The 17035-nt window shown below is 31.8% G+C and overlaps 1 protein-coding gene across 3 annotated transcripts in view; it reads left to right on the top strand.

Moving 5' to 3' along the window:
- Positions 1-3887: 3887 nt before the first annotated feature.
- Positions 3888-17035, top strand: part of LOC130901936 (very low-density lipoprotein receptor-like) — a 70800-nt gene continuing 57652 nt past the window's right edge. For 2 of the 3 annotated variants that reach the window (XM_057813655.1, XM_057813646.1), the window contains exon 1: positions 3888-4130. In XM_057813655.1, the coding sequence (XP_057669638.1) occupies positions 4031-4130 (100 nt within the window). In that variant the 5' untranslated portion in view covers positions 3888-4030. The remainder of the gene's footprint in view (positions 4131-17035) is intronic. The other variant, XM_057813663.1, reaches the window with a different exon arrangement.

Below are 17035 nucleotides of genomic sequence, written 5' to 3'. Positions count from 1 at the left end.
GAAAAATTAATTGAGTTGGAATTTCTGGAACCGTTGGTGATATTCATACTGAACACTCTGTTTACACTTTCTTTACACCAACACTCACAATTACACTGTCTGACTGCGCGTTTCGATAACCAGTGGGCTGTAAGGAATTGGCCCTTTGTCCCCTTGTAAGCTTTCATTACATTTAGCAATTTCAATGGTTTCAAATGCATTCAACAATTTTACATTATTAATTTTTATGTTACGATTATGACTGGTTATGACGACTATGAGTTATTAGGTTTTAGTTTACCTTCAGTCTCCGAAGACGATAACTTGGTTATCGAAAAGCGCGTCAGACACTATAATTGTGAGTGTTGATGTAGTGGTAGTGTAAACAGTGTGTTCAGTAAGAACACCAATTGGTTTGAACAATATCAGACTAAATTCATGTATTGTTTTCCAATAAACATTTGTGTTTTAAATAGATTTAACTGTTTAAGCTTGTATTACTGAAGTTGGTACTATGTTGTACAACTGGGTATGTTTATCTCCTTTCCCCTGCAAGTTGGCCTTACGTAGTTATCGAATAATCTAGAGTAATCTAGAAATTTTAAACTGTGTTTGAATAATCTACGAAAATATTCGAGATATAATTGTATTGGCTATAGAAGCTACGCACGACATGAGGGAGTGTAAGTTGGTAGAATTTGGAAAAACGGATTTACCTTTAGCAGGACACCAGTATACTAACACTCCGCAGAATCATTTGAAATTAATCTTACGAATTCTTGAATAAAAATATATTAATGTAAAAAACTAAGTACACAGAGAAAACAGTGAAATTCATTTAAGAATACTCAAAAACTATTTTTCAGATATGTTATAAGTAGAACCAAGTGTAAATAGATAAATCATCTCATTCTTTTCTAACCAAAATATTGGGTATAAGAATCAATACCAATGATTCTAATTACTACTTCAGGTTTTAAAACTAGGTCTATTTAAAAGCCCTACAAAGCTTAGATCTTCACGTTTCTCCCAAATTTCATAAAACACGGTATGTTCTTAATTATGTTTGTAAATATTTTGTTAGAAAGATTATCTCGGAGGAGTATTAGATTGATTACTGTTGATTAGATAACCTTTTTATTGTTTTTCAAGTTATTAGAAATCATTCGCATTTCGTTATTCATAATTGAAATTAACCTAAAGATATTTAGAATGAATCGAAATTGATAGTATAGAAAGAGTATACGAATAATTTTTTTTATTTTTTTAACAAAAAAGCTGGTAGCTAGTTTAATACTTTCCGCTCTAGAGGAAGCATCGGCGACATTTGGGACTGCTCCTTTTTGGCAAATCCGGTCCTGGCAAATTCAAGTTTAGGTAATAAAATAAAATGTTTCACTGATAACATTCACTCGGCCTTGGCTACCGACAACATCAAATATTAATTTAGAATAGAAAGATATTTTTCTGGGTAAACTGATAAAGCACAGAACATTTTTTTTGAAAACTTATTACATAAGGTATCTTAGGCATATAAACCCAATCGATAGCGAGTTGTAAAAAAGATAAAGAAAAAATGTTTAAAAGTAAATGATCATTTTTGTTATGTAGTCAACTTATACCTATTTTTTTCGACAAGTTTCCATTCTTGATTGTTTTTCTTACTTTATTCTACCAGAAATTCTCTACTTTTCATAAGTTCCTAATAATACAAGAATTTATTGATATCTAGTTAGCCTAGACCAGTTCCATGCATAAACAAAATATTGCGTTACCATAGCAACGGACAATAACTTATTAGAAGTGTCAGTTTAAAGTTTGACGTCAAAAAAGTAAAACAGAATTACGCAATAAATTAAAAGAAAAAAAGAGTATCGAGCCATCATCAAGTACCTGTATTTAGAAGGGTTAAGAGGTAAGCAGATTTACCAAGATATGCTTAATATCCTTGGTGATCAATGTCCTTCGTAAGCGACTGTGAAAAATTGGACTGCAAGCTTTAAAAGAGGTAAATTTTTCATTGAAGATGATGACCGATCGGGAAGGCCAGTTTCTGTTGACTAAAAGCGTGCAAGGGTAGCAGCATCGCGTTCGATCTATGCTCGATTTGAAAACGATGTAGACTTCTTAAGCCGAATTGTTACTATGGATGAGACTCGGGTACGATTCAGAAACAAAGCAACAATCGATGGAATGGCGACACTCTGGTTCTTATCCAAGACCTAAGAAGTTTCGTGTCCAAAAATCTGCTGGAAAAGTTCTTGCTTCAGTCTTTTGGGATTGCCATGGAGTAATCATGATTGATTTTTGGGATAAGGGTAGAGCAATAACTGGATATTACTATTCGACATTACCGACCACTCTACGGGAAAAAATTAAAGAGAAAAGACGAGGAAAGTTATCCAAAGGTGTTTTGTTTTTGCAGGACAACGCTCCTTCACACAAATCTCATGTTGACATGCAAAAAATTCGTGATTAAGGTTTGAATTACTAGAACACTCCCCTTATTCACCAGATTTGGCTCCGTCCGACTATCATCTCTTTTTTCAACTGAAAAAAAGTTTAAAAGGTCGTCAATTTTCTTACAATGAGGAGGTAATAAAAGCTGCGGAGGTCTGGTTTGCAGAGTAAGACAAAACAATTTTTACAAGGTCTAGAGACGTTGCAGGTTCGCTGTAATAAATGTATCCAATTAAAAGGAGAATATGTTAAGTAATAAAATATTTTGACAATGAAATTTTGTTTGGTTCTATAGTAGTCTAAGAATTTTTCAATATATCCTCGTACATCTGATACTGCCGTGCAAAATTTAATTGTCCCGTAATCTGAAGTTATTTTCTTATTTTTAATTTTTGTTTTCTTTTCGGCTTTAAAATTTTTTAGTAACAGATTACTTTAATCAACCAAAAGTTGAGTCAGTTGCAACTTGTTTATGTTAAGTTGTCTTTGGAAGTTTATTTCAATGAGTATGAATCCTTTTATAGAGCAGAGTGTAGAAAACTGTTTCATCCTTTTAACCTCGAAAAATATTCAATACCTATATATATATATATATATATATATATATATATATATATATATATATATATATATATATATATATATATGTCGCAAAATGTTTCATCATTACACAAGTCACTCGTCAATTTTTAAATTGAAGTTAGTTCACATATTTGTGAAAGGCATTGACATTTATAATTAACAATTGAATTTATTTTAATTAGCATACTAATACAATCATATTGGCGTGGGAAGAAAAATTATCACAACCAAAAAGTTAGTAGCCCCAAGTAAGTGATTGTATTAAACGAAACCAATGTTGATACCTGAATAGGTTCAACGAAATAATATTTGTACAAATGATTTCACGAGAAAACGATGTTTACGCTTTTTCCTATCTCAAATTTCACTACAACTGTTTCTGTTGAATGAAAATATTCAAAATAGACGTAGCTTTTTATATGCGTAGATATAAATCGTAGTTAATTTTATTTATTTAATGAAACATACTCGTACGTTTTCAAACATTTTGGTACATAAGAATTTTAAAATTATTTGAAAGAAATATCTAATTAGTAATTGGGGTTATAGGAGTAATTTCATATAAGTAGCTCAATTTTCTTCAATTCACTAATAATGACTCAAATAATATTCATTTTGAAGAATGACTAAAACCAATGTGAATCATTTAAACACTAATTAATTAAACATATCATTATTTGATTACCTTTAAAATATATTTTTTAAAATAAGACATGACCAAACACGTGTACAAATAAAGGAATATCAAGTGAATGCAACCCAGTAAACTAGAGCAAAAACGATATCTTGATAAAACACCTTTGAATTGCCGCGCTGTATGTATTAATAATAGGCGAAGGACATTTTGCCGCCCAGCGCTTGCGCGCATTGGGTTGTATTCTTTTACCGATGAAGGTGGGCCTTTACTAATATAACGAGTAGATGATTGTCTGCAGTGAATTTACTCGTCGGTGAACGCAAAAATTGGTTATGTCTTAAAACACGTGCAATATAACCCTTTAATTAGAAAATGGTGTCGAGATTATATACTGTTTCATATATATGTGCAATTTTGATGTGGGTTTGTGTCAGTGCTTCTAGTGGAAATTCGGAATTTAACTTCGAACAGGGTATGTTTCTGCTGTTCTTACAGGGCATTTCTTTGAATTCTCTTATGATGAATTAATTTTTGTTATTGTAGTTAATTTCTAAGTATAATCTTACATCTTTTTGTCAATTCTATTAATTCATCATAATTTCGTATATTTGTTTACTTTCCATATAACATAGGTACCATATACCCACAACTTCAACGTCAAATCAGGTGATATTATACGGAATAGTCACACCACGCTGCTTACAGACTATAATTATTTTATTTTTCATTTTGTCATAATTACATTTTTGTACAGTAATACAAACAAGTTTCAATTTAATAGCAATCGGCGCAGGGATGTATTAAATTTGTGATATACTATTTCTGAGTTATTACCAATTAAATTACACTAATTAGAAATATTTATGAATTGAGACCGGTTATTCGCATTTTGTTTTAAAGAAAGTTATAGCAGTTATACGGTTTGTTATTGATCAATTAACATGCTAAAAAAGTAATGGTTTATAAAATACAACCAACAAAAAACGAATATTTTATTGTATTGAATATTATTTTATTATTTCTCAGAGAATAATTTTATCCCAATTATTTTGTTTGATGATAGTCGGGTAAATGGTAAAGTATGAACTAGAAATGATGAATTTTTATCTTGCGAAACTAATACATGTAATGACACAAAAATTTGACTCTTACAAATGTATTGCGACATCGTTAGACGCTGATCAAAATTTAAATTTTAGTTAAGTAGATTATCGTATAAATGAAGATTTTCTCTCTATTGTTCAAAAAAATACTTATACAAGAAGATTTGCAATATATTGTATATATATATATATATATATATATATATATATATATATATATATATATATATATATATATATATATTGACGATATTGCTGGTATTGACTATATAACATTAAATTAAAAGTAGCAATAGTTCAAATGAAGAATCTTACAACTTTTTATATTAATTTACAGAATTATAAATTTAGTACAATTTCTGTTGTTATATGTGGGGAAGCATTACAATTATATCATTAACTGAAGTTTTCACTATAAATTGATAATCCATTTGTTACGAATGTTTGTACCAAAATTATTCGAAATTAATTGAATTGATTATAAACAAAATTAAAATTTATAGGTGTAAAAAGTTGAATCCAACTTACGTTTTTCAAAAGAGATGTTTATATTTTTTGGGTAGTTCTAAAAAAAATTGAAAAATTATTGAGTTCTACTTTACACTTCAATAAATATCATTAAACAGTAACCAACAAATAAGTACGTGTCGTGGTACTAAATAAGTAATGTCATTAAATAATGCTGGTAATGGCTACCTTTACAGTTTACATACTTCTTATCTTTTCCTTAAGTTAATTAAACTAGTTAGGATAACGTTGTTCATACTTCAATTCTGCTATTTCCACAAACACGAGTCAAATGGTGTTAAATCCGGAATATTTGATGAAATGGGTGAATCACAATAAATGCAAAGATCAAATTAGCCACTTAATATGTTCTTGAATTAACAAAACACCTTGCGGGGGCATTCCATCCTATTTTCGAATTATTTAGGCTAATTCTTCCAGTTATGTATAAGTATTATTGTAATAATTAAGTTTATTTTCTAATTTGCAAGTCATATTTCTTATTAGTAAGAATACATTATAAACACACTTCTAACAAATTGTACACATAACATTTTAAAATTTGTGAGTCCCTTTTAGATCTTATACACTAATGAAGAAAATATATATACTTTATGAATATGTTAAAAATATCCTCTTCGACGATACATTAGCCACTTACAAGTGATACAGTTGTCAATTTAATCACTGGATTTGTCAGAATCTTCAAAACTATCAAATCTACTCAAGAATCTCGTTCCAAAATCAGCGTATTATTCTGAAAATTTAAACGATCCGCCAAAAAACATCTTCGGCTTTCCCATGTTTTTAGTTAAAAAATTACGTATATCATACCTCTCAAATTTTTTACTTCTCGTAAAACTAATAATCAAATAATAAAGTAAATTTTCATTAAAAAAATGAGGAAATCAAAAAATACTCATGACAACCTTGGCTTTAAAGCCGGTTTTATCATACCATATCATTAACTAATTATTTATATACCCAAGAAAGTAAAAGTTACTATAAAAGTTCAGTTTTTGCTCCATTATATTTTATTATGTCTGATTTTACAGGGTTTACCATATATTAGGAGAACGGTAGATTGTTGAGAAATAATATTTGCATGAGTACATTAATACGCCCAGGATTTTGTTAATTTTTACAATACAATTTTCTTGAATCGTCTGCACATAGAAATAATAACAAAAAGTATTTTCTTGAAATGGTTACACTGAATTTTAACGATTTTTTGCATGCGCACATAAAACTCAGATCATCCATTTATGCAATTGCAATCTTTCGTGCTGTCTTTATTGCATGCAAGTCGTAATTCTAGTAAAGTCCGCTTGACGTGATGCAATACAACGTGCAATGCAATGCACGAAATATTTCTTGATCATCTAGTTCATCTGATGGTTTCATGCAAGATCTTGACATTATCGGTTTTATGCCGTTTTTATTGCATGGATGTTGCAATCTAGTTACTTTTGGCTTAACAGTTTGTTATTTTCATTGTCAAACTATGTACAAAATATTAGATAAAATTTGAGGTTAGAAATTTATTTACTTTTACTGTTTACAGAGATTTGCGTGCAATTTTTTGCACGTTGTATTGCATTATGTCAAGAGGCCTTAAGAGATCTAGTTACTTGCAGCGATTTTAAAAAACTAATTTGTCTTATTTTATCCCTCATGCAACAAGAGACAATCAAAATCAAAGAAAATATAAATAATAGAGGAAAATGAGGAAACTAGTATTGGAAGCAAGCTCCAATTAAAGTAGAAGTAGACCGAAAGAGAAGATCGTCGGAATCTGGCTTTGTTTGAGATAGGCATCAAGGGATGTATTTTTTTTGGGCAAAGCGTAGTTGTCTCTGTCAAATCTTACCTTAATTCAACCATATTTTCTCTACGATTCAAGTGCTCGGTCCCTCCTTTCCTACTTCCATGGTTAAAATTAATGTTCAACACCTATAATTACGTTTCTTTATGTTAATTTCGTTGATGTATTTTGATGTAAGTTTCATTTACGTCTGATTATGTTTGCGGTTGTGTACAAGGTTACAACATTTTTATCAGCATTATGTTTAGTATACCTTCAATCTTTGTTTTTTTTTTCAACTTTTTAACCATTAAAAATAGCTTTAGGATACATTGGATGCATATTTTAATCGGTTTCAAATGAACGATATAGTTTCTTACTTTTAGGCCTCCATTTCCTTCAATTTATAATAGTTTTTCTGTGTTTTTTATTGTTTCCAATTTTTTTTTTCTTTTTATGATAATTGTCTAATGCTCACGTACCAAGTTTTATTTTTTCGCATTTAATTCTTCCAGTTTTCTTTATATCGAACCTATCAGGCTCTGGTAATTTGGTATCTTTTCTGTCCTCCTCATCTTTCATACGCGTTGCCTTCATCTCCTAGATATTGAAATTTTTCTGGAAATACGAGATTGTAATACCTCTCCTTTTCCTTGGTATAAAGCGTATCCCATTCATCTGGCTGTTGGAATAAATTTTTTTTTCTATCTGATCTTTCATTAGTTAAGGTAGCGTTAAATTTTTTGTGTCACGATTTCTGGAATTTATTTAGTACATTTGAGGAATTAGTTGGATGTCAGCTGGCACCGTCTTACTTTCAACCTTACAAAACTGGCCAAAATTTTCAGATGGTGAAAACTGAAAAATATGATTGTTATTTAATGAATTTTTCCACCTCATGACAATTTATTTAATATAATAACGAATTACAACAAAAATAATCAAATATAAATCGGTCATATAGCGGGTTTTCCAATAAGAGGTGTTATTTTGAAATTCAAAGAAAAATGCCATTTTCTGAGATAAATGATCGGATGTTTATTTCATTATAAAGAGGAAGGTATGCCGTTAATAATGGAACACAACATCAGCCAAATGACCGCCACGACTGCGCTTACAGGACCATATCCATTTCATGAAATTTTCCGTAACCAAATTGCAAAGCGGCTGCCCTATGTCCTCGATAGCCTCACGAATTCCATCTTTGAGGTCTTGAATCGATGCTGGACTGTTGGCGTAGACCTTATCTTTCACGTGGCCCCAAAGGAAAAAGTCGCAAGTTGTTAAATCACAAGGTCTCGGTGGCCAATTGTGATCACCTCTTCGAGAGATAACACGGTCCGGAAATTTTTACCTTAAAAGATCGATGGTTTCGTTGCTTGTGCGGCACGTAACGCCGTCTTGTTGAAAGTTAACGTTGTCCAAATCAATACCATCCAATTTCGGCCATAAAAAATCATTAATCATCACTCGATAGCGCAATCCATTTACCCTAACTGTTGCTCCAGCCTCATTTTCGAAAAAGTAAGGTCCAATGACACCGCCAGACCATAAACGGCACCAAACAGTCACGCGTTGTGGATGGAGAGGATTTTCAACAATAACTCTTGGGTTTTACGAACCCCAGATTCGATAATTTTGTTTATTGACGTAACCACCAAGGTGGAAATGGGCCTCATCAGTTAAGATGATTTTTTGATGAAATTCCGGATCATTTTCATGCATTTCAAGGACACAAACAGCAAAGACACGACGTTGTTGATGATCGGCCGGCTTGAGTTCTTGTATTAACTGAACTTTATAGGCCGTAAGATCCAAGTCTTTATGCAAAATACGGTGTAATGACGTTTGTGGAATGGCTAATTCCAAAAAACGACGAGGAATGGACAAACCTGGGTTTTCTTCAACACTTTTGGCTACAGCAGCAATATTCTCAGTTGTTCTTGAGCGACGTGCACTGGTTTTATTCTTCACATCACTAACTTGTCCCAACAGCTCAAATTTTTCCACCAATTTCTGTATTGCGGTCCGAGAAGGTGCTTCAAGTCGACCCAAAAATGTTTTAGTTGTACGAACCGTCTCTGCCAAACTTTCATCATTTTTATAGTGAATTTTAATAATTTCAATGCGTAGTTGAAGCGTGTATTGTTCCATTTTCATTAATGGCGTAGTTTCTACTTGTCAAATGTCAAAAAATGACAGCTTCAAAAGTGACATTTACCGAAATAGCGAGCTGCTCAAAATAACACCTCTTATTGGAAAACCCTTTATTACACAGTTATAATATATACGAGGGTTATTTTCTTGAAGTATATGGAATGGACCAGGAGACAATTTAGTTATGAACGTAAATTGAACTACAAACTAAAATATGAAAAAAATTTTACTTTTCAATCTGGCAGGAATATTTCGAGAAAATATGTTTTTATTATTAAACAGTGGAGATGATGAGTCCACGTAGACTGACGGTTTGTTAGATGTATACCGACTTTTATAGGGGAAGTTTTGGGAAAAAACTGGAGGAAATAATGAGTTTTTGTATAAAATCTTTATTTTAAAATTGGAATTATTCTTTTTTTATCGATAATGTGTACACCAATTGATTCAACACATCGAGGTTTATAACAATCGACTTTTAACTCGATTTATTAAGTTTTGGAAATAAACTTCACAATTTATAACTTTCAAGATAAGAAATATTTTTAAGATATACGATGTTGATGTTATTCATTCGTTTTATAAACTACTAGTAGGTATTTTTATTGCATCACCTTAATTTGAAAAACTGATAGTAGATGTTTATGCTATTGTATATCACTCATTCCTGTCTTCTTGGTATTGAATAAACATCAAAATACTTATAATTCATAGAAGTTTGCTATGATGAAATATTTTATTATGAACTTTCTTGGGAAATAACTTTCAATTATACGTGATCGACAGGTAAATGTACTCGAAGAGAATTCATTATGCAACATTTTGAAAAAAACTTTGGACGAATGAATTTTTATTATTGTAGTAAAAAGCACAAATACAAATTGATTTTGCACATATTTGAAGTCAGAGTTGTTGTTGGATTAGTAGCAATGTGTCAATAATGTTACCTATTACCTGAGAATTGAAGGAATCATTTGTTAAAAAGACCAGATTTTTGTAGAAACAACTTTTTCCTTTACCATATCACACCAAGCTTCACGATTTCACCACCTCAGGTGTGGAATTTTCATCGACAAGTTATACCATATGAAAGTACAGAAATGGTTGAAAAAAAGGTCAGTCGGTGTCATTAATTTTACACTTTTAAAAAATTTTTAATTAAGGGTCAAAGTTTTTGCTAGATCACTTCGAAATTTTAGCACCTCATTCGCAATTAATTTGCCATATAAATACATTTTAGTCAATTTTATGTAGTATTAGAAAAATATAATAGAAAGTTTGCGTTTGTTTCCACAAATTTATATAAATTGTAGGTGGTGATCTGTGTGGTTTGGCACTGTTGAACTAAAATTACTCAACGTTCAAGCCAATTGATGAAAATACTACATAGGATAAAATACTTTTACAAGGCTCTACTTTGAAAATCCTAATAATTTATTTATTAATTATAATGCAAACTGTAAAATAACTCTGAAGAAACTGAATGTTCTGGAAAATGAAAATTCATTAAGACCCGTTTTAATGTTTATTATTATATTGGATATATCTGTCCATTTGACTCAATCGCTCAAATTCCATCAACCACAAGTATCGATGATCCATCTTATTGTGCTTTCGCAGAGGTCAATTGAGCAAATGCCGCTAAAGTTATTATTAATTTTATCAAGACGATAAATATTTATTCGATATATAAAGAACGAGCGAGATCAAACATTGCCAGTTTCTCAGAAAAAATATAGAAGGAGTCAGCAGATGAAAAATATTCATGGTTTCCTGGCATAATAGATCAGCACAAGTTTGACCAAGTGTTTCAACAATAAACAAGAAAGAAAAACTGAAATCAGTTGATAAAGCTACTCAAGATTTTATACGTAGGACAATTTATAGTTTATATAAGGAGAACAGGGTTGCGACATTAGAAGTAATACAGCAAAAGGTAGCAAATTATCAAGAATACAATTTTACCGTCGTATGGATAACAATAGATCGGTCAAGATATTATTTATTAATCAATCCTCTAATCCCATTTTTGGCTCTAAACTCCAGGAATTTGACTTCTGGTAGTGGCTTCGTCAGCATGTCTGCAATTTGCTCACCTGTTGAAATATATTCAAGAATTATAGTCTTTTTCTCACATTGTTCCTGAAAGAAATAGGCCCTTTAGTTTTATATAAGTTTTATACCTGATGCTAGAATCTTTAATCACATTGCCTCTTTGACAGCTTCATACAGCGCCATATATTCCGCCTCTGTTGATGAATCTGCCACAGATACTTGTCTTTTTGTGTTTCAGCATATTGTACATTTATCATACAACTTAAATAAATAAGCCGTTGTACTTTTTCTCTTAGAATCTAAGTCAGGATCTTCGATCTTCAGAATCACGATAAGGATTCGTCCCCAATCAGATTCAACATATCCTGTAAATATCATATGTTCTCTTCACATATTTTAATTTTAAGTCTTTAGTACCTCGTAAGTACCTGAGTACTCGTTCTTGGTTATTTTTATTCATATATCTACTTAAAATACTTAATATCAGGTCTTGTACAAAGCATTAAATACATTATACACCCGAAAAGTTTTATTTTCACCAAAGATTCTAATTCATCTTTCATTGCTTGCCGCCGTAAGCATCATTCCTATTCTTAATTTCCTGATATGAATTAGGAATGGAACATACAATGGGTTGTGCACATAACATATAATCTTCAGGTATATTAATTTCGTCTAAGCACTACTTTACCGTTATCTTGAGATGAAGAATTATCGGTTTGTTTTTCAACTTTGTCTGTCTGTATGTCGTTAAGTCGAGTGACTGTAAGTTTATTGCAAAGGTCGTCTACTGAGTTTAACACATCGTTAGGTACTACAGTTTTCCTAACGATATCGACTTCACCTTCAACTACTTTTGACTTTGGTGTCGACTCAATAAAATTTGTCTCTTCTACAATTACATCCCTCACTACCACATATTTGTCATTCTCCACTTCGTACACTCTATGCTTTTAGATATTTTAATGTGGTTTCTTATTATAACACATTTCATATGGTGTTCTATTTGTTTTCAATAATTTAATTGGTGTCATATTAATTAGATATGTTGCAGTGTTAAAACTGCATCACTCCAAAATATTTTCTAATTTCGCACCAGATATCATTGTTTGTGCTTTCTCTGTGATGGGCCTGACCATCCTTTCAGATACACCATTTAATTGTGGAGTTCATGGTACTGTGAGATAATAACTTATATCTTTTTGTACACAATAATTCTTCATCTCATTAGATGAATATTCCCTAGCATTATCTGAATATAAATTAACTATTTCCAAATTAAATCTGGTTCACATTTGGCTACATAATCTTTAAACATTGCGAATACATCAGATTTATTTCTAATAGAATAAGTTACACCGTAGTGTGTAAATTCATCAACGAACAATACAAAGTAATTTTTATTATTTATCGCAGAAAGCGTAATAGGGCCACACACATCTGAATGAATGTTAAATAATGGTCTTTTTATGTAGTCTTTGTTTTTAAATTTATTTTTTTTATGCAAGCTTCGCATAAATCATTATTAGGTATTATTTGAATAATCAATCAAGCTTTCACTTACAGAAAATTCCATAGTAAATAGTTTGTTATTTGACTTACCAGTCATTACCGTCTTACCGTTACCGCTTATTTTCACTCCAGATGCATTGAAGTTTACCGAGTATCCTGATTGTTGCATCTTGTGCACTTATAACACATTATACGGTACATCAGGACTGTATAGTACATTCTCGATTGTCCCTTGAACTCCTGTATTGCTCGGTAGTATGATGTTTGCAGTAATGAAAGCTCCATTCATTGCAATAGAAATTTTGATGGGTGTCTTCAGGTCAGAAAAAGAAAAGGTATCAGCTGGGTCCTCGCGGTTTATCAGATGGGCAGAGGCACCTGAATCCAATAGAAAAGAAATTTAGTTCTCTTTATTTGCTATCTGAAAGTTTCCGGTCATAAATATAAAACCATCTCCTGCCTGTGGATCAGCTTGGAGGATTTGAATTGTTTTTGGTCTTTTTGTATTTGGTATGGGCTTTAAACTTGCAAGTAGTAACGACATTTATTTTTGTAATGAGCTCTCCTTCCGCAATGATGAAACTTAACATTCTTGTTATTTGCACCATGTCGCTTTGACTTGACGATTCCACGAATATTTTTGCACGGTTTCCTAAAATCTTTATTATTCCGTTTTATGTCATTAGGTTTTTGCACCATATGAAGAACCTTTTTACCGATTTTCATTCACTATCTTAATTTCATGATCTAAACCTTCTAATTTTAATTCAAATAATTTCTTTCGAACTCCAAGTTGTTTTGCTACACTGTTTCGCTCAACGATATTGTCTAATACACCAAAAATTTGTTTTTTCGACGATACCGGTTCCACATAACTTGAATACAAATAGGACAAATATTCAATTAACACATTTTTCGCTGTTGATTCTGATTTCTTCCACTTGTTGTCAGGGTTCTCTGGTTCCAGTTTATCGATCACATGAATCACTTCGAGTTCACTTTAAACACTTCAAATTCTAAACTTCCTTATATTATAATTTTCATCATTAAAAAGTTGAATGTTTCTTTTCGATTTTAAATTTTCCATACTTATTATTAAACAATAATTCTAATAATTGGAAATGGTTATTTTCACTGAGAATAACTTAACACACTGATTATCAATTGCACTTTGAAATTTAATTTTTATTTTGATATTTTTTTTTCATCAATCATGAACGTAACCTAGGCCCATAACCTGTTGGAATTATGGATTAGGTAACGGTGTTTTAAATTGAAAACTTCACTTCCAAAATCACATTAAAATCAATATTATAAAAGTACCATATCTTAGAAGAAAGGATTTTTGGATTCAATATCCCCACATGGCGTTAAAATTTCTCAACGATCTTGAAAAACTTCAACCTTTAATATAAAATTTTCTAATTTGTCTAATTAACCAAATAATCTTTTATGACCAATTCCTGACCTTTCAAATGGTATAATTGTCACTCGAAATTCCACACATGAAGTACTAAGATCGCGGAGCTATCACAGTGCCTGTTTTAGTAGATAGATCCACAGAGCGGTTGTACACAGGCTATTTATTCTGTTCACCGCGGCCACAGTTTGGCATTCGTTTCTTTTGTGACCGAATTGTGACGTTTTATGCACAAATTTCTATAAGTACTACTTCAGTTAATGAATGGGTTGGAATTTTTCTGGGCGGTAGCATTATTTTTTTGCCGAAAGGTATAGGGGCAGGGCCTGAGGTCCAAATATTGAATATATCTCCGGTCATACCTACTATGACACCACAGTCTAGAACACGGTAGAAACACTTGAAGAGTTCGAGCACAGATTTTGCAGAAGGAATTCTTTTGTGCCTTTTTTTAAAGGAAAAAAAATCACCAATTTTACTTATACGTAACGTACGTAATACATAATTTTACGTACTACTTACTGTTCACTAAGATATTCTATACTCATCATCTAGCCCATTCTAAAGGTGCGATTTCGTTACGACGCGACGTTCAGCGGTTACGGCTCTCTGTGACGTCCAGCCGTCCAGCACTTGTACAATTCTTTTTAACGGAAACAGTTTCGTTGATGCGGCTCATCTCGAAAACGCTACGGCCAGCCGTCGACGGCCGCGTCTTGACCGCTCAACAACAAGTTGAGACGTGCCCGGGCGTCCATAAAAGTACGTTTCGACTTTAAACCATACAGTTACATGGACTGATAGGACAAACGTCAGATTCATTATGCACGGTCTATACTCCCTTGAGTGTTTTTATTGACTCCCAAAAGAATCAAAAAGCGTTTTCAATGCTTTCATTGTTCGAAAATAATTTTAGATTCTTTTATAAGAGTTAAAAACAATTTAATTTGTCATAGAATAATCAGAAGTGCTTTCTATTCTTTTCAAGCAATCGAAATCAATAATAACTCCCAATAAAACGAATTGAAAATTAATGTTTTCATTTTTTTTTCATAATTAAAATGCACGAATTGGAATTGAGCTTTAAAAATTTTAAATCCTGTTTTTAATAAAGAGAATTGAAATCCTCTCTGCTTTACGTCAGTCTTGATAGATGTTTTGCTACTAACCTTTTGCTGGGGAGAATAGGGAGGGAGAGTAGCAGGCCATGTAGCTGTATGGTCTAAGGTTTGACATTTATAAATACCCATATGCGGCATTGCCCTTTTTCTGGTGAATTTTAGTTGGGACGACCATGAAAAATAGCACGTGTACAGCGGCTTTAATTGGATTTTCAATTGTTTTGTATGTGTTTTTGCTGAATTAATATGAATAATACATATTTTGTTTGTCATCGATAGATTCCCGATGTTTTTGACTTAGTATTATGGTTAACCTGCAAAATAAGACATTTTTAACCTTATGATCTTGGCGATATTAGATCAAGGTTATGAAATTATTGTATTGTCATTAAGTGAAAACAAAAGTAGTTTACTATTGTTGCACATACTAATGGGGTATGATCATTAATAACAATGTTTACGCTAGACATTAAATAAAAATATTGTCGCAACTTAATCAGAACTTCATTAAATTATTGAATTTTTACTCCTGCAAGTAGTTTTCTATTGTAATAGTTCATTGCTAAGATCCCAATAATCTGCATTCATTATGAATACATAAAAAACAAAGTTGTCAGATATATTTTTCAATATTTTCAAAAACACTGTACAATTATTATTCTCCCATGTTAAGTAAGCTGTGGGTACGTGATGATCTAAAAGCTGTTTGGAAATATTATGAATAATGTAGTCTGATTACTAAATATTTTGCATTGGCACACATCAAGTTGGTTATTTACTTATATATATCAGTAAAATGCTTGATGATGTTTTTTCATTCCATAAGTGTCGTGACTTGGGTTTAAATAAATTCAGCAGGAATTTCATTTGAACTGAACGACATATGTTGTGAATGCGAGGATTGAGATACAGCAACACTAATATGAATATTTCAAATCTTACGTGTTGTCATACGAGTGTGCTATTTGAGTTGTTTATAGATATTTGAAACATTCATCTTGGTCAATGGAATTGAATCGTGGACATTTTCGTGCCTTTATTTTCTGACCTTCAACGTGGATTAAACCAACAGCAATGTGCAAATCAACAACAATATACGCTTCGACTTGAAATGTGCAAACCCAAGTTAAAATATATGCTTACTTGTTTCTTTGATAGCCAGGAAATCTACCACAAACAGTTTGTGATTTAAGACCAAACAGCAAATCCATACTCTTATCGCGAGGATTTTAAAGACCCCGAAAAATAATCATACGCGTGAGACCAAACATAAAACACAATTCGATCTTGAATCATCATACAGCAAGTTCAATAAATTAGTTTTTGGACAATCAATACATCCCAGTATCTCCTCAAACTCTTCGCTACAGGACAAATTTCGTAAAGGTCCTCCAAATTGGCTGTTGTGCCAGAAAACATCGTTGCCGAGCGTAAATTCATATTGAATGATCGTCATGTGACATACCGCGAGATTAAGGCGTACTTGGGCATTACTTCCACTCGCATACAAACAATATTTCATAAATTTGGCCGTCAAAAAAATTTGTTCGTATTGGATACCGAATAATTTGACATTCGCTCATAAAAAGCTCGTGTCGACTGGTGCAAAGAAATGCTGAAAACAATTCATTCGCTTACTTCAAAATACGTCTGTAACATCGTTACTGGTCGACTGTTTTTTCGAAATAACTGGATATG

The sequence above is a fragment of the Diorhabda carinulata genome, chromosome 1 (genome assembly GCF_026250575.1).
Source record: "Diorhabda carinulata isolate Delta chromosome 1, icDioCari1.1, whole genome shotgun sequence".
Lineage (NCBI taxonomy): Eukaryota > Metazoa > Arthropoda > Insecta > Coleoptera > Chrysomelidae > Diorhabda > Diorhabda carinulata.
Note: the sequence above shows the minus strand (reverse complement) of the source record. Positions and strands in the feature narration are given on the sequence as shown.